The sequence below is a fragment of the Notechis scutatus genome, chromosome 15 (genome assembly GCF_049901735.1).
Source record: "Notechis scutatus isolate UNSWTSFEM ecotype Mainland chromosome 15, rNotScu1.2, whole genome shotgun sequence".
Lineage (NCBI taxonomy): Eukaryota > Metazoa > Chordata > Lepidosauria > Squamata > Elapidae > Notechis > Notechis scutatus.
The window spans coordinates 833,131-855,627 of NC_142023.1; the positions used below are offsets into that span (position 1 = coordinate 833,131).

A 22,497-nucleotide genomic window follows, 5' to 3' on the forward strand; every position below is an offset into this window, starting at 1 on the left:
GCTTCGGCTTCGGCGGGTAGGGGTTGAACTAGATGACCTCCAAGGTCCCTTCCAACTCTGTTAATCTGTTAAAGATGTCCGGGAAGGGACTGTTGAAGGAGCGGGCCGATTACAGGGCGACCCGGAGCTTCCAGCTGCGGAGAAGCTTCGGCGCCCGCACTCGGAGCCTGGGGGGCAGGAGGGAAAGTGCCGCGGGGTCGCCCGGAGCCCGCTTGCGAAGACCCCAAGCGAGGCCCGGCTCGCCCGGCGTCCGGCCCAGCCGCATCCCGCCGCCGTCCCCGCGGGCCAGTCCGGGCCTCGGGGGCGCTCGGGGCCGGCGCTGGGCTGAGGCTGAGGCGGCGCGCGGGCCTGGTCGGGGCGGCGCGCGGGAGAAAGGCGAGGGGTGGGGGGAGCGCCGGCCGCCCCTGCCACACAGGCAAAGCTTCGTGGCGCCCTCGGCCCCCGCCTTCGGAGCGGGGGCGGGGCCGGGGGCTTTCCTCGCCGCGATTGGCCAGGGCCCCCCGGATTAGCAGCTCGGCCCCGTCGGCTTGACGCGGGGAACGCGGGGAGGGCGAGGGTGGGGGGGAGAACCCGAAAGTTTCGCGGGGCAGGAAAGCGGGGCGACCTCACTTTGCCGAGCGGCGCCCCGGAAGAAGGAGGTCGGGCGGAGGGAGCCGCGAAAGAGGCGGGGAGGAGACGCCGAGGGGGGCAACCGAGCGCCCGGACCTTCTCCGCGCAAGCCGAGCCCCCGAGCCTCCCCAGCCGCGCGCCGGGCCAGCAGGCTGCGCAGGGAGAGGAGTCGCCGCCGCCGCCGCCGCCGCCGCCCACCTAGGAGGGTCCTGCCGGGGTCGGAGGGGAGGGGAGGGGAGGGGAGGCGCCCGCTTCTTAGTCCGAAAGCCTCCCGCAGCGCCCGCCGGTTGTCGGGAAGAGCAGCCGCCCCGCAGCGCCGCCGTCCCGCTTTGCGCCTCGCCCGGACCAGCCCCGCGGACATGGACACGCACACCCGGTGGAAACGGCGGAGCTGGCTGAACCGGCCCGGGAGCCTGGCGCTGCTCCTGCTCGCCGCCCTCGCCCACCCCAGTCGCGCAGGTAAGAAGCCCCGGAGCATCCCTGCCGGCCTTCAGCCCGCGGCCCGGCGGGACCCCGCGCCTCGCCTGCCTTTCTCGGAGCGGTGGGCGGGGGGGGGGGTTAATGGAGAACTCTTAGGCGGCGGAGAAGGAAGGAAGGAGGGAGGAGGACGCGAGAAGCGCTTCCTCAGGAACGGAAAAGCCTTTTCCTCCCCTGCACCGGTCCCTCCGCTTTGCAATGGTTTCTTTGTGGCGGACAGTAGCTCTGTGCCGGTTGCTGCAAACTTTCTTCCTAGGGACCATCCGAAACTTTGCAAACGGGGAGGATCTTAGTCTGCGGACGCCCCCATGTGCCGCCTCTGCGCCTCGGTGGGACCCGGCGCTGCCCTTAACGAGCGAGGGGCCGCGGCTCAGGCGCCTGGAAAAAAACGGGTTTCCCATCAGGCCGCCCGTCGGCTGCTTTCGGGAGAAAAAATGCTCCCGGTATTCGTTTCACATCTGACACCCAGGAGGGATGAGAACTGGCATTCTCTCCCCATTATTGAGCGTGGATCGAAGTCTCTTTTTTCACATTTTAAAGCTATATTGCTAAGGTAGCGATCCGAAAATGCTCAAAGGTATCGCCGTTAAGCGTGGTTTCTAAGATGCGTGGCGTGTTTCTATGTTCCTGTAGCAAAATCAACCGAGCATGACATCATGACATGTTGTAAAATACCCAGGGGCTTAACACAGAATCGGGAGAAAGAACCAACCTCAACAAATGACAGAAATGGAAGTAAACTGGGAAAATACAGCACCTTCGCTTGCTTATTCTGAAGCTGGCATTCATAAAGATTTGGGGTTGAGGTAGTTGGGTGAAAAGTTGGGGATTAAACAAAGTTCTCTGCACTTTGTGGGAAATGAAAGACTGATACCAAAGGTGTTTTTCCCCCCCAAATCTGAACCTCCAAATTTTTCTGAGCACAAAAGAGAATGAGAGCAGTTTGTATGTGCATCTCAGCTACTGTGGCACCCAAACTTTACCCAGCGTGCCACAGAGGGATGCACAGGGCTCCATGCCAGTGGAATCTCTCTTATGGCTCACTCACAGGTTGGCAGTGCCACTCAGCTTTGCAAGCATAGGCGGCTGACCTCATAACTGGCATCTGTGTCCCAAGAGCTGACCAGTCTGGGGTGGTTTTGCTGCTGGCCTACTCTGTCCTCATGTTTCGAGAGAGGCGCTGCCCGTAAGCTCTGGGGAAGGGGATGCAGCTTGACAAACTCTGGAAAGCCAGGACTGCCTTGGTAGCCAGCGTGGAAGCAGAGCTGCTCCGAGGCAGGCACAGGTCCCCAGTGGGAACTGGGACCCACAAAGCGGCTTTGAGGATCTGACCCCAGAAAGTTTAAAGGCCAACTCCCCAAAGGATCTCCAGGACTTTGCCATTAAGTGTTGCAGTTAATACCTCTTTAATCTATAGACGGTTTCATTTGAATCAGAGTTTTCCGTCCAGAGTGTGTTTTGTATAGATTCCATTAATTATTTAGAGTTGGTGATAAATGTTTGCCGTCTTTCCAAGCAATTCGATGGTTTTATGCTGTTCTGTAGGCCAAGGACTGCCAGCTGCCAGCTTTCTGAAAGGCTAGGGACACAGTTGCCGTGACCTGTGAGCACATATCCCCCCCCCCCCCCATCCCCAGTGGCCGCAAAGTCTTGGCTATTCTCTGCCTCCCCACAAACTGATAAGAAACCTCCAGGTGGGCTCAGGTGTGCAACTGTTCAGGTGGATATGGAGGTGCCAGCTAGTACCAAGGCCAAGTACGGAGAATCTGAGCATGCCCGGCGTGTCTCCCTGCTGTACCGTTTGGGGATCACGGGGTTACTGGTGGGAGCATTGGCACCCCCTCTTGCGCTTGGGGATACTGTGGCTGCCCCAGTATCAAAAGGAGAGAAGGGTGTGTGTGATTTCCCCACAGGATTTCATTGGGTTTACTCTGAAGTCTGAGTTCAGGTATCATGCTTGCAGGAGCCTTTAAAAAAAAAAAGGGGGGGGTCTGCTTCCCTAGCAGTCCTTGGCTTAAGTTTGGGAAGCCCTGTTTTGTGGGTTTGATGAGATCTTGAATTCATTCCCTTGCATGCCATGTGGATTTAGCTAATGGAATTTCACCCTGATGAAAGATGAATGTATTAAGAGAAGAGAAGAGAGCTGGAAGGGACCTTGGGAGGTCTTCTAGCCCAACCCTCGGCTCAAGCAGGAGACCTTGTACATCGTCCGTCAGTCAGGGTGATGAAGTGAGAAGGGGAGGCAGTTGTGCCTTTTGCTCCGACAGGAGAAGGGCTGAGGCTGTCGGGACTTGGGTTGGGCAACGGGCCACCTTCCATCTTGCCCTGGAGATGAACCACAGCTGCCTCCTAACAAGAGCCATCGGGAGCTGTTTAATTTGCCGGGCCTTGTCCCGTCTTTCCCCGGAGTTCAGGAGGTTATCGTTGGCTGTGCCTGTGGCAGACCGGGCAGCGAAGGAGACGGGAACAGATTCCATCCTGGATCCAAGTTGGGCAGGGATCCCAGCTTCCAGGACTGATGGCCTGGGAAGGGATCAGGCAAGGGTCTGGGAGGGATGATGAGTGGGAAGAACGCTTGGCTGCGCTCCCTCTCTCTCACTCTTTTTCCAGTGCTGGGTTTTCCTGCCATGACATTCTTGCCCCTTGGCCTCCTTGGAGGCCTCTGGCTGGATCTGGAAAAATCTTGGAGAAGGAATTCATTCTGGAGTGGACATCAGGATCCATTTTGCATTATACAACTCACACCAGAGATTTCAAAGAGCCAGAAGTTGTTTATTCTGGAGCTGGTGAGTGCTCTTTTTTGGAATGGAAGAGTGGCCCCACCCAGCCCCGGAGTGCCTGGCTCAAGGCCGGCCAGCAAGTCTCCCAGATGCATTGGGGTTGAGCTGGGGGGGAGGCTGCTTCGCTGCAAGAAAGCTGACCCCCCCCCCCTCTGAGCACAGCAGCCTGGCTCCAGGCATTTCCCCCATCTAGCAAAATGGGTGATGTAATAGTTCTGCTATGACTTTCCATAGTTCCACTAGTGAAGTTGGGTTGCATCATGGCTCTTTGTCTGCTAGACCTTGCAAGGGGGGGCGGGGGGGGGGGAGAAGCAGTTGCAGGAGAAAGGCCCCCTTTTTTGGCTTTGGAAGGCAGTCATGCAACTCTCTTCCTCCTCTGGTTGATCATTGTTGCCCCACGCCAGAGGTCTCCAAACTTGGCAACTTTAAGACTTGTGGATTCAACTCCCAGAATTCCTCAGCCAGCAGGTGGTCCTGCAAATAACCAGGCCAGGTAGCATGAAGGGCTTTACAGGTGAATTAAGTTGCATTAACAGAGGGATACAGTCAAGGTCAAGGGAGGTATTAATACCACTCTATAAAGCAGGGGTGCCCAACCTTGGCAACTTTAAGACTTGTGGACTTCAACTCCCAGAATTCCTCAGCCAGCAGGTGGTCCTGCAAATAACAGGCCAGGTAGCATGAAGGGCTTTACAGGTGAATTAAGTTTCATTAACAGAGGATACAGTCAGATCTCCTTATAGCAGACCTTGACTTAATTTCCTCAGATTCTCCAGCAAAGCTGGCTGAGGAATTCTGGGAGTTGAAGTCCAGAAGTCTTAAAGTTGCCAAGGTTGGACACCCCTGCTATAAAGCCTTAGAACAGGGGTCCCCAAACTTGGCAACTTTAAGACGTGTGGACTTCAACTCCCAGAGTTCCTCAGAGTTGAAGTCCACAAGTCTTAAAAGTTGCCAAGTTTGGGGTCCCCTGCCCCACGCCATGGCTGCACTGCTCCCAATTCTGGGATTTTGCAGTGATTCTGGCCTGAGGTACAAGGGGCTGCTGCAAGCGGTCAGCCGGGGAGCCTCTCTCCACCTGGTGGCTTTTCTGCAGGGGGAGGAGCGGATCCTGCATTTGGAGCCCCCTCCCCAGCAGAGTTCCAGCCTTTGGCATCACCCTGAAAAGGGCAGTGCAACAGTGTTTGATCCAAGGCAGAGGGCGGGCATAGGAAATAGACTGAGTGGCATTCACTTAAGCTGCCTTTGCTACTTCAGGCCAGCTTGAAAAAGGAAGTGGAATGAAGAGAAACAAGGCTGGTATTCTTTTTGGGGGCTTCTGCTGTGTGCCAGAAATCCAGATGTGGGAGATGAAAGGCTGGAAGCAGGCATGGATGTGACCTCATACTCAGGAGTAGCGGCTGTTGGCAGGATGGTTGCCATTTTCCAAGGTCCCTCAGCTCCGTTTGCGTCGGGAGCATCGTACAACAACAGTCAAGAGCATCCAGCTTCCCTGGAAAGCAGCTGGCCAAAATGTTTTCTAAGGTGGCTGCAGGAGGATGTTCAGACCAAGATCTTGGTTAAGTTAAGCTTGCCTTTCTTAGATAAAAATGTGGGAGCTCCATCACTGGAAGCTTTCGAGAAGAGACTGGATTGCCACCTGTCAGAAATGGGGTAGGGTCTCCTGCTGGGTGTGGGGATTTGGACTAGATGTCCTACAGGGTCTCTTCCAACTCTGTTAATCTGTTAAGAGTAACTGAGTCTTGGGACCTGGGAGAGAACTCCAGCGAAGCTCCTGGGAAATGGATAATGTTCTGCAGAAAATTCAGTCTTGCCTACAAAAACAGAACATAGGACATTCTGAGAATAAGCCAAAACTTCTGAAACTGTTCATTTTTTCCCATTGATATTCAACAGAATGGTTTTTTTCTGTCTTTATCTTTATGGAAAGGTTCATTTGCTTTTGACTGTTCCACATCCAAACTATGACATTTGGAACCAAACATTCCTGGCTAATTAGAATAGCAAAGAGACTTCAGTGCTTGTTGGCTTTTGGCAAAGAGGGGGCCCTTCTCCCCCCCTTCGGTTTCCCAATGTTTGGTGGCTCTGCTGCTGTTGGCGGAGCCGGTCATTCCTGAGAAGCGAAGTGACATTGTCCATCACTCCAGTCCAGAGCCAAGCGGGAAGTGATTTCTAGATGCCCCAGCTAAGTGCTCAATGGGAGGGGCCAGCATTGAGGTTGCAGCCCTTCAGAACTGGGTCCCTGGGCCAACATTGTGGAAGATTGGTGACATCTTAGTGGTGGGGGGCCCTTTTTTCTCTTTGGCAGACAAGAAATACTTTGCAGAAAGTTTTGTTTCACCAGCTGTGGCAATCTGTGAATTCTTCCCCATTTGCATTTAGAAACTATTTTAGCAGGCTTGGTGGGGCTTTAGATTAGAGTAGATTAACAGTTGGAAGGGACCTTGGAGGTCATCTAGTCCAGCCTGCCCCCCCCCCAAGCAGCAGACCCTACACCATCTCTGACATATGGCATCCCAGTCTCTTCTTGAAAGCCTCCAGTGATGAAGCTCCCACAACTTCTGAAGGCAAGTCCTTCCACTGATTAGAATAACAGAATAACAGAGTTGGAAGGGACCTTGTAGGTCATCTAGTCCAAACCCCCCCCCCCCCGCTCAAGCAGGAGACCCTACACCATTTCTGATAGCAGTGCAGTCTCTTCTTGAAAGCCTCCAGTGATGAAGCTCCCACAACTTCTGAAGGCAACTTCTGTTCCATGGGTTGATTGCTCTCCCTGTCAGTAAATTCCTCCTTATTTCCAGGTTGAATCTCTCCTTGATCTGTTTCCATCCATTATTCCTTCTCTGGCCTACAAGTCCCTTGTAAAACAGCTTGACCCCCTTCTCTCTGGGGCAGCCCCTCAAATATTGGAAGGTTGCTCTCCTGTCTCCCCTGGTCCTTCTCTTCCCTAGACTAGCCAGGCCCGGTTCCTGCATCCATTCATCGTATGTTTTAGCCTTCAGTCCCCTCATCATTCTGGTTGCTCTTCTCTGCACTTTTTCTAGAGTCTCAACATCTTTTTTATAGTGTGGTGACCAAAAGTGGATGCAGTACTCTAGGTGTGGCCTTACTCAGGCTTTATAGAGTGGTATTAGTACCTCCCTTGATCTTGATTGTATCCCTCTGTTAATGCAACTTAGGATTGCATTGGCTTTTTGGGCTGCCGCTGCACACGGCTGGCTCTTATTTAGCTGGTTGTCCACTAAGAGTCCAAGATCCCTCTTCTCACAGTTCCTGTTAGTAAGCCTGTATGTTTCTTTTTGCTTTTTCTTGCCTAAGTGTAAGACTTTACTTTTCTCCACATTAAATTTCATGTTGCTGGAGAGGGCCCAGTGTTCAATCTAATAAAATGAAATTCAATGTGGAGAAAAGCAAAGTCTTACACTTAGGCAAGAAAGACCAAAAGGACACATACAGACTGGGAGAAACCAGGCTCAATAGCAGGAACTGCGAGAGGGATCTCGGAATTGCATGGCTATCTTGTGAATCAAATCGTTACGATAAAGAGGGTAAGACCAGCTCTCTAATCTGACACCTGCAAAGGGACTGGAAGGGGGAAGCAATGGTTGCATGCTAGAAGCCCTGTCTCCCGAACTCAGACCTTCTCACCAAGGGGCCACTGATCTGAGTTCAGGTTCTTGACCAGACATTGCTCAGCCAGAGTCCCGTCCTGCCTGAAAAGATGCTTAACAGAGGCAGTCACTGTCTCAAGTTGTGACCAAGTCTGAGAGTTCCTGGGCCTTTCATATATATATATATATACTCTTTGCTCCTTCTCAGTTTAAGCAAGTGGCAAAAGCCCACCCTGAGTCTGAACCTCAGCCTGAACCCAGGTCCCAAGTATTCAAATGTGTTAAATACATAAATAAGACACTATGGATTGCATATATTTATTTGTATATTTTTTTGTATATATTTATATATACAAAACTTTATATTGTATATATTTATTTGTATTGGCCTTGGTGCTGGCCAATTCCAGCCTGACTCTGGGTGGCTCACAATACACAAATACAAATAAATAAATAGAAATATAGTGAGGGAAAATAGCAAGCAGAAGATACCAAGAATCTAGGAAAAGATTAAATAAACCCATAGGGCATAAAGTAGATAATCTAAGTGGAATATCCAAATATAAGAGAGCCAGAACACCTCTGAATTCCAGATGCTGGGATTCTGATGGGGAGAGCAATCCACCCATGGAACAGAAGCTGCCTTCAGAAGTTGTGGGAGCTTCATCCCTGGAAGCTTTCAAGAAGAGACTGGGCTGCCATCTGTCAGAAATGCCGTAGACCCTACACCAAGGATCTTCAAACTTGGCAAGTTTAAGACTTGTAGATTTCAACTCCCAGAATTCCTGAGCTAACATGACTGGAGGAGGAATTCTGGGAGTTCAAGTCCACAAGACTTAAATCTGTCAAGTTTGAAGACCCCTGCCCTACACTGTATGGTCTGCTTAGACTGGGTTGGACTACTAGATGACCTACAAGGTCTATAAACCCTACAACCCAACTCTGTTAATCTCTGTATCAGGAATATATGTGGTATTCCACATATATTCTGCCTTCTGGCAACTGGATGTTCACAAGACTGCCTTTCCATAGCCTAAGGCTCTCTGGTTGCTTCAGATTCTCCTCCCATCATCCGTTATCTAGGGTGGTTGCAGTTGACAGGTGTTGACATCAATCACCAAACGGAGAGAGCAAGGTTGGGAAACCTTTAGCATTCTGACCCAGCTGGGCAATTCTTGCATGCAAATATACTTGACCCTAATTTGGTTGAGAGGGTTAGGGTTAGGGTTTATAGGGTGGTGTTCATGGTGGAAAGGATATACGTCTCTCAATATTACCTCTGAAATCTTCAAGATTGTTCAGACTGATATAAGCAAGGCCAGGAATATAACTTCATTATTTTGAGGTCTTTGAGACCACTTCAGAAGAGCAGCATCCATTTTAAATAAATACAGGAGCTCAAGATCACAATGGAGCCCAAAATCTCTGTTGCTAAGTGAGACAGTTGTTAAGTGAATTGTCAACTCATAAAACATTCCTATGCCTGTTTTAGTAGTTGCCATAAAAAAAAATGGGGGCAGGGAGAGAAAGGAAATCTGGAAGAGCAGTGCTGCATTTTGGAAGCGAAAGTACATTCCAACTCTTTATCTTTAAAAGATTGTAACTAAAATACCAGAGTTTTTGCCCGTGAATATGTGTGTGTGTGTGTGTGTGTGTGTGTGTGTGTGTATGTGTGTGTGTGTGTGTGTGTGTGTAGTTTCTGTTACTACAACATAAAACATCATGATTTCAACAGCATTTTTTGACATCCATACAGGTTTTTATCTTATATATCTTAACACATTGTATTTACATTTATCTAATATTGAATAATGATTTTCTATAATTATTATTCTTATATATATTACATATTTACATTTTAGTTTCTTAAGGCTTCTGACGGTTAAATTTCTTGTCTTATTTCTTGTTCTGTTTGCTACCCAATCATACCATTTATTCCAGATTAAAAATATATATAGAGTCTTCTCTTCTTTCAGTTTCAGTGTTAACATGTTCATTTCAGCACTTTCCATCATTTTTTGTAATATTAATTCTTCTTTGGGAATATTAGGAGTTTTCCATACTTGTGCAAAAGCTATTCTGGTGGCTGTTGTGATATGTAGCAATAGATACTTTTCTTCTTTTGGGATTCGATCTTTGATAATTCCTAGAAGAAAGGTATCTGGTCTGAGCTCCATCTGATGACCAGTAATCTCTTGTAACTAGTTTTTAATATATTTAATTGGAGAATGTGATTGATGACACCCGGCCTGTGAATGGGCTCAATTGGAGAATCTGGTTGATGACACACCCGGGGGGGACAGGGGGAAACGGGGTCACAGGGGACCGTAAATGATGTAGGCCAGGAGTTGGCTTCATACAGGGCAGGGCCAGTATGTCGCCTTCAATAAATCCTTTGAAGTTTTTTGAAGTTTGGCTTGAGAATCATGATTTAATTAGGGCGATTGCTGGAATCCCGACATGAATTTTGCCCCATTTTATGACCTTTCTTGCCCCAGTTGTTCAGTGAATCACTGCAGTTAACACGGTTGTTAAGTGAATCTGGCTTGCCCATTGACTTGGTTTATCAGAAGATCTGAAAAAGGGGATCACATGACCCCAGGATGCTGCAAATGTTGTAAGTATGAGTCAGTTGTGCCTGAATTTTGATCACATGATGTTGCAACGGTCATAGTGTGAAAACCGGTCATAAGTCACTTTTTCCAGGACTGTTGTAACTTTGAATGGTCACTAAACGAACTGTTGTAAGTCAAGGACTCCCTGGACAGGGTAACCAGCAGCAAGGAAGGCCTTGTTGGAGGACGTCTGCTCATTGCTTTTGGGGGGGAAAGAACTTGTGTTGTGGTCCATGGGCTAAACTGCGGAGCCCAACAGGATGTGAATATAAACGAGTTTGGAAAAATGCTACTTTTTTTGCCTTAAGCACAGAAAAAGCAGCATGAAACCCTAAGAGATTTAACAGATTTAACATAATAACAATCCAAGCAAGTTCTCCACCTACATCATTTCTGACAGATGGGAGTCCAGTCTCTTCTTGAAAGCCTCCAGTGATGAAGCTCCCACAACCTCCGAAGGCAACATCTGTTCCATTGAATATAGAATACCAGAGTTGGAAGGGACCTTCTAGGTCATTTAGTCCAACCCCCCACCCAAGCAGGAGACCCTACACGATTTCTGAAAGATGGCAGCCCAGCCTCTTCTTGAAAGTCTCAAGTGATGAAGCTCCCACAACTTCTGAAGGCAACTTCTGTTCCATTGGTTGATTGTTCTCCCTGTCAGGAAATTCCTCCTTATTTCCAGGTTGAATCTCTCCTTGATCAGTTTCCATCCATACATTCATTTTTCTTGACAATTTTGTCTACTATGTATAGCTTTTGCGAACATTTTCTCATAATGTAATTTATTTTGCATATTTGTTCAGAATATATGTATTTTTGGGGTGGATTGTTCCTGAATATGCATTTCAAAGGCGCATAACAAATTTTGGACAACTCCACATTTTAATTGAGAATTAAGTTTTGGTTTGTGTACTAGGTTTTTTTTTAAATGTGAAATTAAATGCTTACTTTTGGTCTCGCATTGTTAATCTGCAATGAGGCTGAACATGTTTTGTGGTTGTGGTCTATCAAAAGCTGCTATCACATCCAGGACAAAGCCAGATTTGACAATCAGGCTGGGCTTCTAAATAAATGTAGGCTTAATTTCTGAGCTAAACTACCTGGATCTGGTTGCTGGGAATCAAGCTTGGTGCAAATGTAAGACCATGAATGGAAAAAAATGGGCCATCTTTGGATTTTGCTGGCCATCCCTCCTAGTAGTTGTGAATGACTCAGAACGGACTATGGCATCCTCTCTTCTCATCCATGTAGAAGTCACACTTTTGGGAGGTGGGGTTAACTCAACGACCTCCACCCTTTTCAGTTCCATTTCTCGGGATCGTTGCGTTGTGGTTCGCTGGCAGCAGGTGTGGACATCTGAGGTCTCAGAGAGTGAGGGCTCAGATGAGGGGCCTGCGTGTGAGGCAGGGATGGGGCCAGGACCATCAGGGAGTGGAGTGCTGCCTTTGGAGATGGTGGAGGCTGGCAGCAGTGAGGAAGAGGCCCCTGAGGAGCCTGGGCCCAGTGCATGTGTGCGCAGGGCTGCTCGAAGGAAAGGGCAGCTGCAGCAGCACAGGCAACTTGGGAGTAAGGCTGCAAGGTGATGGCCCCTCCCTTAAGGGAGAAAAGCCAGCCCTCAGAGGTGGGAGTTCTTTGCAGGAAGCAAATAAGTTCTTGCACTTCAAACCTTGTGGACGTTTGGACTATCCTGATTTGTGTTTGGGGACTTTGTTTTGAATATTTCTTGGCAACTTAATCTAGTGCTTTTGGCGGCCTTGCACAACCTTAGCAAGGCTCGTTCTTATCAGAGACAATTAGTTTTCAGAGCCTTTTAACTGTGAATGAACGGAATTTGCAGAGAAGCATTAAAAGGTTTTGCTTTTACCTCTGTTGGTGTTTGTTTCCTTGGAACAAGGTTTGGGTCAGAACACGTTGTGATGATTTAGCAGGTTTCCTGGCAGGGCCAGGGGTGGCTTTCTTGGCAGGCTGCCCTGTTTTGCATTCTGCTGTTACCCACACTTATCCACACTTGAACCAAGCAGTTGGGTGGGCTTGTGGATTCGATGGCTTTATTGCTTCTCTTTTCTCCGGAGGTGATTTCTCTTCTCCCATCTTCTCCCTGGGCGGTACTTGTTGCAAGCTTGGTCGATGTCCACTTCTTTGGCCAAGGCATGCCACTCGTGCAGGGTTGGGGGGGGGATTGTAAATGTCGTTGTTCAGCTGATGAGGAAGTCTTGCAGCCGGTTATTGAGCCTGCATGCCAGGTCACGGAATTCTTCAGTGTACTTGGCGATCCCCCTGCAACCCTGGTGGATGGTGGATGCGTTCCCTTTCTTTGTGATCAGCTGGGGTCCTCAAATCACCACCAGAATGCCACCATGAAGCGGTTGAAGTCCCTTAGCTCAGGGGCATTTTCATTGTGAAGCGTGGCCATCCGGTGAGCGGCAGCTCCTTCAAGCGCCAGGGTGATGCTTCTCACCTTGGCACCTTCCGTAGGTATTTTGGGCCCATATTCCTGCATGTGGGCCAAGAAGAACCCCAGTTGCTGGGGCTCCCCGTCAAATTTCACCCCGAGGGATGGGCTCTTCTAGCTCTTTGGCTTCACCTGGGCAGCTCTGGTGTCCTCCCTCGGTGCTGCTCCTGCACCTGTAGACGTGGCGGCAACGGTTGTTGAAGCACCTGACATGGTGGCCACTGGCGAAGCCCTCCCTTCCTTGTCTTCCACTTGAGTCTGCTGGGCCTGGCTTGGGGTGTCTTGGCAGGGGACTCCTGAGCCTAGGAAGTTTGGAAGGCATTCATCATGGCTTGCTTCATCAGCTGGTCAGCATGGCCGGGTTCTCTGCCTTCCTCCTCCTCCTCCTCTTTGGGCTCTTCCAGCTCCAACTGCCACTCCCATCCCCGGGTCTGCGGCTGCCATGGATGAGAGTTATGACCTTGGCCCATCCTTCCCAGTCGTCCTTCTTCCCGATGCCTATGGACCACCTGGTTCTTGATGAGTCCCCCAGGCCTCCGTTCTCCTCCGTCCACTCGTAGAGGTCTTCACCTGCTTTGACCCGGTCCTGCTGTTTCCTGCTCAGCAACTTCCTAAGATGCAGAAGGAGAAGACTCTTGGGTCCAGCTGCTCAGGTCTGATCTGGACCTGGAAGTTGATTGCCTGGTTCATGTGGGGCCCCATCAGGTCAGCAGCTGGTTGGGAGCTGCCTCTCAGCTCAGCTTTTGAGAAGACATGGCCGTGCAGGTGCAGACCCCCGAAGGTAGCTCCCTCTCCCCTGGGCCCCTTCAGAATAGGTGGGTTTTCCTTGATTCCAGGTGTGGCTTTTGAGTTTGCCCTCCCTCCGCACCCAGCGGTCTGCCTCTGACTTGCTGGCTGAATTCAGAGTCCAAGGCTGGGAAGAAAGGAGGGCTCAGGGAATGCTGGCCCAGAATGCAGCCATGGGGGGAAATCAGTAGAGATGGAGAGAAGAAACAAGAAGAAACAAGGTTGAGGCTTCTTGGGGTGAACTCTTAAGTCTGAAAGTGCCCCAGAAGTTGAATTAGATGTTGCAGTAATGAAGTTTAAGCTCACCAGCTTTTGATGTTTAGATTTCTTGAGTAAAACATAAATAGAGTTGTAGTACATACTATACAAATTCACTTAGTTCAGTGAGATTTCTTTCCAAAAAACCTGATTAGATTGCATGAGAAAGAAACAATTTCACATTAACTTTCTGGGCAGTAAATCCTTTGGAACTCACAGGACTTACAAAGTAAATTCCACGAGAGCATGTACAGAAGGTTCTTTTTAACGTTTCCACTGAAAATTGAAAAGAGATGTTAAGTGAAATCATTTCCATGGGTTCTTTTCCAGAAAGAGCAGGGCTGAGTTTTATTTTATGAGGGAAATACTGTACCTTAGATGTTCCAGTTAGACTTGAGGATAAAAGCAGATGGTTTCGACATCACAGGAAAAAGTTTCAAGAAAAGAGTGTGTTATTCTCCAAAAATAAATAAATAAATAAATAAAATGACATTTTTGTGGCAAGACATAGAGCAACAAAATATAGCTTCATAATTGGAAACAGCTCTTCTTTGAATAAGTCAGTAGCCAGCTTTCTCCAAACCTATGCAGGAACCCAGAGAAGAACATGCATGACCAGGAGAAATACAATTAAATAAAACCCAAGGGTTCAAGTCTATCTGCTTTGGCTAAAACATGGCAATAATATCACCCTCTGGTTTTACTTATATCCTGCTTTTCTCATGTATCTTGCTCCAGTCAACAACAGCACAAATTTCTATGGAGATTCTCAGTTATCCAGGTCATGGTTGTCCCAAATGGGCTTTTTCAAGAGGCAACTGGACTTCTTTGCTTTTTCTTTCAAGACATTTGGCTTCTCATCCAAGAAGCTTCTTCAGCTCTGAAGAAGCTTCTTGGACGAGAAGTGAAACTTCTTCAAAGAAAAAAAAAAACAGAAAATCTACTTGCCTCTTGAAAAAGTCCCTTTTTCAGCACAAGTATTACTTTGGATTTTGTCCTTGGTCTAAATTTGGTATCCTTGATTATAAACAGATTCAACTTGGATGTTTTCTGAAGTGCCAGACCAAGTTGAACCAAATCCTGCAATGTGGAAACACTGGCTGGCCGTAGTTCCGAAGGCCTCCTGTTGCTTTATTCATCCTGATGGCCTCAAAGCAGGTGTCAGCTTTGGAAGCCATATTAGTGCCAGAAGCTTCCATTCTTGAGCGTGGGAAGTTGGGAGGGGGGGATTTCATGGAGCGTATCTGGTTAGACGTAATAGCATTCTTCTTTAAAGTCAAGGTCATGTTATTCCTGTACCTGGCTGAGGAGGAGGAGTAGAGGGGATGTCTCAAGTTGGAATGGATGGTGGTTGGGGCATGTGATGGAATGATGGGTGCAGGGGGTGGAATTGTAATTTTTTACTTATTGGAGGAAAACCCGGAACTTTCAGATTCAGGTTTTCCCAGATCTGCCAGTATGGCTACTGTAATAAAAGGCACTTTGAGAAAATGCCTGCCTTGGAGTTTTTAAGTGGAATTGGGGTTGGGTCAAGCTGATTGGCCAATAATTTCCTGGATCCATTTTGTTCCCTTTTTTGTAGATTGGTGCCACCTCAGCTCTTTGCCCTCATTCCCCCGGGTTACAGGAGCTTTAGACGATCACATTCAGGGGTTCCTTGATTGTGTCTGGCAGCTACAGGAAGGATTCTGCTCAGAGCTAGATATGGAAAGAGAGGTGGGCAGACAGGGAGGCTGTTTCTCCAGCTTCTTTTGTTCAGGAGACGCGGTGCTAACAGAAGAGACCATTTGTTGCTGTGGGTCGAACTATGGAGTCCTTGGTGCTCGGATTGTTTTCTTGCAGGCATTTTATTACCCAACTAGGTAACATCATCAGTGCACTTGTATATGTTACCTAATTGGGTACCAAAACATCTGCAAAAAACAACCAGGCTCAGAGAGCATTAAGAACCCCACATATATTGTCCTCCTGAGTTCAGAAGTAATCAGCAAGGTATGACAGATAAGAACCGTGGCTTCGACGACATGGCATGGTGTGGAATTCCTATCAGACCTCCTGGAGAAGTCTAGGAATTGGACTTGGACCTTTGGCAGGGGAAACAGAAGGACGGGGAGGCTTCATCGGGTGGTATCAAAACGCCGAAATAAGTGAACCCCAACCTCTTAGTGAACTTATGATTTAGATCAGGGGTGTCCAACCTTGGTAACGTTAAGCCTGGAGGACTTCAACTCCCAGAATTCCCCAGCCAGCAAAGCTGGCTGGGGAATTCTGGGAGTTGAAGTCCTCCAGGCTTAACGTTACCAAGGTTGGACACCCCTGATCTAGATCCTCGCTTCTTAGGATAGTTTCCCATGTAGCCTTCAAGAAATGCACCCAAAGCAAGTGGGGAACGTAGTCTGGCTAGGTGAAACAACCCTTGACATCCGATGACAATTTTTCTTCCGATCAAGAAGAGAGCAAGAGGTGACCCCACTGCTGAGCACAGGAACTGTGAAGGAGGGAAAGGCGGAAGAGGAGTCAGTGTGAGTTTGTCCCAAAGACCCGGAAATGGGCAGCAACCTGGCAGAAAAGTCTGGCTCTTATTCTTTGGCCGCAACATCCTCAGTTCAACCCCACCCCAGAGAGAATCCCCCCCCCATTTTCTACAGGCCAGCAAGAGAGGCCACTTTGCTAGGAGAATGGCTCTTTCCACCAAAAATGGGGAAGGGAAAAAGTCCGTCCCGGAGAGGAGAGCCAGCAGGATTTTCTGTCAACAAGCGATGCAAAAACTATCCAAGAAAATCTCTTTTAAAAAAAACAGGGCATCTGTCAGATTTCTCTAAGCTGCAGGGATTCTCAAATCTCTCTGGAGCCGCGTTTGGGTTTTATGCGCAGCACATCTGGCAGTCATTTCAGAAGCGCTGAGTCAGCAGAGGGCTCAGCCACTGGCACAGCTGCCCCCACAAATTCTATTTGTTTTGACCGTTAGCGGAGGAGAGATTGTAAGGGAAGCTTTCTGATTTCCTTTCCACGGGGGGGGTTGCTTGGGGTCTCCAGCACAGGGAGAGGGAGCTGGCTGGAAACGGAAAGTGGACTCGGGACCGACTGGGCCGTTGTTGCGGTCGCTTCTCCATTTTGTCCAGCCTGAAAAACAGCCATGCAGATCTAGTTGGGCTTCTCTAAAAATGATGTTTTTCAGCCTGAAAAAGAAAAAGGAGGTCTCAGCGTTCCAACCTTCAAAAAAAAAAAAAAAAAAGATCTGAGAATATCGTCTTCCCAAAGATCCATTTTATTAGAGGTGTCATATTGGCACATGTGGGGAAAACTCGAATCTGAGAGCTCCCAGTTTCCCCTAGCCCAAAGAAAACCCAAAATCAACCTCTGCACCCAATAGTCCATCACATGGTCCAATCTTTACTTGGTTCCAACTGGAGACTATCCCCAGTCACTCCCCTCCAGGTGCAGGGTAACATGTCCTTGACTTTCCGAGAAAGGAATGTTGTGGCTGATCTTCCAATGCTCCTTGAAATCCCCCCTCCCAAATTTCCAGTGATGACCCGGGGCATGGCACAAAAGCAACAAAGTCACAAAAGTAGGTAAAGTCCCTTTAATACCTCCAACTTGGTCCTCAATGTCCAGTTATCATCGGCTGGAGAAAAAACTCTCCCAAGAACAGTTTTTAAAGGGAAGAAATTCCATCCAACCCAAAGTACATCTAAATTATAAATAAAAACCAACACAAACCACAAGCTGCAAGAATTAACGAGACAGGGCAGGATAAGGAATTGCAGACTTCAAAAGATAACGAGACACACACGCCAGAGCCCAGATAAGACTTGACAAACAAAGATAATGCACGCTTTGCTTCCAGCAAGGTGCTGTGCGCAAACACCCTTTTTAAAATCCTGTTTTCCCAGCTGCAGCTAAGAAGGGAATCAGGGCCCTTCCCCCCCTGTAACCCACATAACTCATGTTGCTCCTTTATCTGTTCCTCCCTGCGTGCCCTAAGTTGAAGAGGGGGTGGGTCTGGGTCTTCCTCTGAATGCCCAGCCGGCCTGTGCCCTTCCCCAGTTTCCTCCACAACCACTGGAGCCACATTCCCACTCCCTGTCAGCTGTTCCACCTCCCCCTCAGAATCAGATTCCAACTGGGGCATGACATTCCCAGGCACTGAATGTGGCAGCCCAGAAGCCTAAAAGAAAAATGGCTTTCGAGCTGACAGGAGGGACACCTGTATCATGTTGACTCTTGTCTCTCCCCGTGGCATGGGATAATATTTTGGGGCGATATCACACTGCACCCCTGAGGCAGTCTGTTTTGTGCAGTCCTGGGCAGGCTGAACTGCTCTGAGATGGAAGCTCATCATCCCTGGACTGGCATCGGTCAGAAATGGTGTAGGGTCTCCAGCTTGGGTGGGAGGGGGTTGGACTCGATGACCTGCAAGGTCCCTTCCAACTCTGCTAATCTGAATCTGAGATGGTGGAAGCTTCCCCAAGGACTGAAAGGCTGCGAGGAAACCTCTTGCCAATGTTCACTGAGGAGAAAGGCAAATGCATTTATTAGTTCATCCAGCAGGGAGGCTCTTCCACGTGGCTAAGGAGGAAGCAATGGCCGTGGCTCCAAATCTCAGAAGGGTCTTTCTGAGCCTGCTCAGCCTGGGGTCCCAGCCACGACCCTGAGCCACAGGAAGCCGCCTTTGCCCCAGAAGGACCCAACCAGCCAGAGCCTTTCCTTGGTGCTGTAAACAGAGGCCAAAGAAGAACCTCCCTCCCAACTTCCTTTCTCCATGTGAATATTAGAATAGAATAGAAGGAAGGGACCTTAGAGGTCATCTAGTCCAGCCCCCTTCTCAAGCGGGAGAACCTATACTATTTCAGACAAGTGGCTGTCCAGTCTTTTCTTAAAAACCTCCAGTGATGGAGCGCCCACGATTTCTGGTGGCAAGCTGTTCCACTGGATAATTGTCCTCACTGTTAGGAAGTCTCTCCTTAATTCCAGGTTGCTTCTCTCCTCGATTAGTTTCCATCCATTGTTTCTTATCTTGCCTTCTGGTGCTTTGGAGAATAAATTGACCCCCAACTCTTCTCTGTGGCAGCCCCACAAATACTGGAAGATGGCTCTCAGGTCTCCCCTAATTCTTCTTTTCTCTGGAGTAGCCAAACCCAAAACCTGCAGCCATTCTTCATGTGTTTTTGTCTCCAGGCCTTTCATCCTCTTAGTTTCTCTTCTTTGAACTTTTTCCAAAGTCTCAGCATCTTCTTTGTAGTATGGTGACCAAAACTGGATGCAGTATTCCAGGTGTGGCCTTACTAGGGCTTTATAAAGCAGCACTAATACTTCACATGGTCTTGATTCCATGCATCTGTTTATACAACCAGGATTGTATTAGCTCTTTTGGCTGCTGCTGCACACTGCTGGCCCATATTCAAATGATCATCCACTAGGACTCCAAGTTCCCTTTCCCAGTTTCTATTTTTGAGCCTGCCTGCCTTCATCTTATCTTTCTTTTAATGAACAAAGTCCTTAAGAGCCAACCCGAAAAACTTCCGGTTTGAAGGGCTTCGGTGACAGACAGAAATCCGCGATTGTGCGCGGTTTCTGTCTGGGCTCGCTGCTGGAGTGCCCCGAGCCGGTTGGTTTTGGGACTAAGCCACCCCGTAGAGGTGGTGAAGAGGGGGGAGACGCCAGCAGGGTTGAGGAGAGCCGCATCTCTCCTCCTCAGCTGGCCATTACTCCCTTTCCCGAAGGCGGTTGCAGCGGTGGTCAGAAATGGCCACCACAAAGGAGAACTCGACCGGAAAAGAATGTGCAGGGGGAAGATAAGAAGTGAAAGTTTTGGCTGACTGGGTTAAATTGTAAAAGCAACAACTAAGGTACCCTGGAATTTAAACTTACAAAAAATAACATCGCTCCCAAAGAAGAGTCGGAAGCAGCGAAGGAAAGTGAAAAGGGAAAGGTTTGGTTTTTTTCTTCTTCTCTCTCCTTCCCTATACTGACAACTAAGAGACTTAAATAAGAAATCGGAAAAATCCGCTTTGACATCAATAGGCAATTAAGCTGAAAATAAAACAAAATGCCAAAGGGATAATAAAGATTTCTGGACATTAAAATTTTTATTAAGTGTTGTACCTGATGATTCTTGACTCTTGATGAATGTATCTTTTCTTTTATGTGCACTGAGAGCATTTGCACCAAGACAAATTCCTTGTGTGTCCAATCACACTTGGTCAGTAAAAAAGCTATTCTATTCTATATTCTATATTCTATATTCTATATCCTATATCCTATATCCTATATTCTATATTCTGTTCTATTCGACCTCTGGCATTAAGAGCATAGGAAGGAATTCAGTGGGGATGTAGACTCTGTAGCACATCTTTGTGGTTGTGTGTTTGGATGGGGCAGAATCAGTTTCCCCCTTTTAGTGAAGTGAGCTGGTGACAGCAGTGGGTGGGTGGTGGTGCAGCCAGGTACTTTGCATCTGCTCAGTGTCAGTCCGCCCATGACTAAGCCAGGCTTGTGGCACCGTCTCTGCTGCAAAGAGCCTGGGCAGGAAGGGAGGACAAGAGGAAGGGCAGGAAGTCCACCCATGGATTCCCCTCTCCTGCTCCGTCTCCCCCAGATCGAACAGCAACCAGCTCACATGTCATCTTCCCCCTGAGTCCCCAAGGAGCCTTTTGTCAGGGATGAACAGTTTACAATGCTCTGACACTGTTTTGGCTAACGGACGGGCCAAGTTGCACAAACAACTTCAATGTTGGAAGGTGGCTGGGTTGGACTGGACTGCTTGCAAAAAGCTTTCTTGTGAATGGACCCCTCTTAGGGTGCACTTAGAGGCGACACCAGCAGGGTCCACGGATTCTGCCAGGCTGCTCAGATGCACTAGAGCCAGACCAGGGTTTGGATGCTGGAGCATCCTGAGTGCCCATTGTAAGGAAGGACAGTGTTGTGGTTCACCGGCAGCTGGGGCAGACAGCAGCGGAATCGGGCAGTGGGGAAGAACAGGGACCAGTCCGGGAGTCTGGAGAGGACTCGGACCAGGGTCTGACATCCGATGCAGAGATGAGGCCAGGACCATCTGGGAGTTGTCTGTTGACTCCGGAGCCTCCAGAGTCTGGCAGCAGCGAGGCAGAGGATCAAGGGGAGCCTGTTCCCAATGCGCATGTGCACAGAGCTGCTAGAAGGCAAGAGCAGCTGAAACAAAAGGGGCAACTCGGGAGTAAGGCTGGGAGGTGATTGCCCCTCCCATAAGGTATAAAGGACAGGCAAAGGTGATGAAACCTTTGCAGGAAGCAAAGTTGTTCGTTCTGTTCAGATTGAAGCCCTGTGTGGACTTTGTACTTCAGTTGGTTTTTTCTAGTTCATTTGGCCCTTTAGTTGTTGGCAGCACTTCAAAGGAGATAAAGGTGGATGCTTATCTCGAGGGACTGTGTTTTTGGCACAGTTTGTGTTTTTGGCACATGTTATGGTTGGCATTCACACTTAGTCCACAGAATCAATTCCCATTAACTGTTTGGTTACTCTTTGTTCCTGGCCTGGAAGTGCACCATGGGTTTTGTTGCAACAAGCAAGCAATTCTGGGTTTGCAGATTGGTTTGCATTCCTTGAGAGACTTGTTGCAATAAAATAAGCCTCGGAAGCCTTGGTCAGAACACTTATATGTGGAAGGAGATGTCTCGAGGAACAGGTTAGTAAAGGACTAATCATATGTAGAAGGCCTTAACAATAGTTACTCAGGCCCTTTTCAAGTGACTTCAGCTGCACTGGCCACCCAGGGGCCTCCCAGTCCAGGGTCTTGTCAAGCTCTTTGGGTCTCAGGACCAAGATAACTGCAACTGCCTGTCCAGCCAGAACCTGCCCAGCCAGTGCCTGCAGAGGGAGGGGATGCTGCAAAATCCTCCCCCTCCCCATGAGAGGAGGATAAAGGGTGAGAACCTGGAAGGAGGACTTTGGGGCTGGAGTTTGCATCCTGGGCTCCTTTTCATTCTCCAAAAGGGTGAAAGGGACCTTTGGGATCCGGTCTGGTGGGAATCAGTGAATTAATGGATGAGTGTGGTATTTATTGTAAGTTACTCCTTAAGTCCCCTGAAGTTATTTATGATATTTTTTTAAATCCCACTTTTATAATTTTTATAAATAACTGAAGGTGGCGAACATACCCAATACTCCTTCCTCCTATTTTCCCCCCACAATAACCCTGTGAGGCGGGTTGGGCTGAGAGAGTGGGACTGGCATAAAGTCACCTAGCTCATATTCCTGCCCAAGGTAGGACCAGAACTCACTGTCTGCTGGTTTCCAGCCTCAGACCTTAAACCGCTAGACCAAACTGGCTCTCAGGATCTCATCCAAATACACTCAAATAAATTAGTACATGTCCAAAGATGCTCGGATGTTGCAGCTAGACAGAAAAACGGAGGAGGCTGCCAAATTCAGATGACATGAAGCAAACAAATGAGGATTTATTCTGCTCTGCCCAGGGCTGCGCCTTCTCATCCCATCAAAGTTGTCTTGACACAAACTAAAGTCAGCAACTTGTTTGTTTTGAGCATCTTAACCACAAAGTCTTTTGCCAGTTTCCTTTCCTTCCCGGCCTCTTCCAAGTGTCTGGGCCTGTTTTAAGGCAGGTTTTGTTCCCACAGAAGGTCCCTTCTGGCTCTCCTCTGATGGATGGATTGACTCGGTTTGAAGAGGGAGAAGAGAGTAATTCTCAGGATATGTGCTAAACAGTGCATGTCCTGGTTGTGTATCTAATTCTACTTTGGTTGTTGATTTCTGGTTTTTGTATTGTTCCATTGTTGTTACTGTGCATCGTCGTGACCTGTCCAGGGTTCTGTGGGATAGAGATAAATTGCTCTTATTTTAAACAAACCAACAATTAAACAAATTAATAATGACCTCTCCATTTCTCTTCACTTTTTGGCTTCCAAGTG

General features: G+C 48.6%; 1 protein-coding gene across 2 annotated transcripts in view; it reads left to right on the top strand.

Annotated features, from left to right (window-relative positions):
* The first annotated feature begins 823 nt into the window (after positions 1 to 823).
* Positions 824 to 22,497, top strand: part of COL5A1 (collagen type V alpha 1 chain) — a 264,470-nt gene continuing 242,796 nt past the window's right edge. For both annotated transcript variants that reach the window (XM_087943851.1, XM_087943852.1), the window contains exon 1: positions 824 to 1,068. In XM_087943851.1, the coding sequence (XP_087799977.1) occupies positions 969 to 1,068 (100 nt within the window). In that variant the 5' untranslated portion in view covers positions 824 to 968. The remainder of the gene's footprint in view (positions 1,069 to 22,497) is intronic.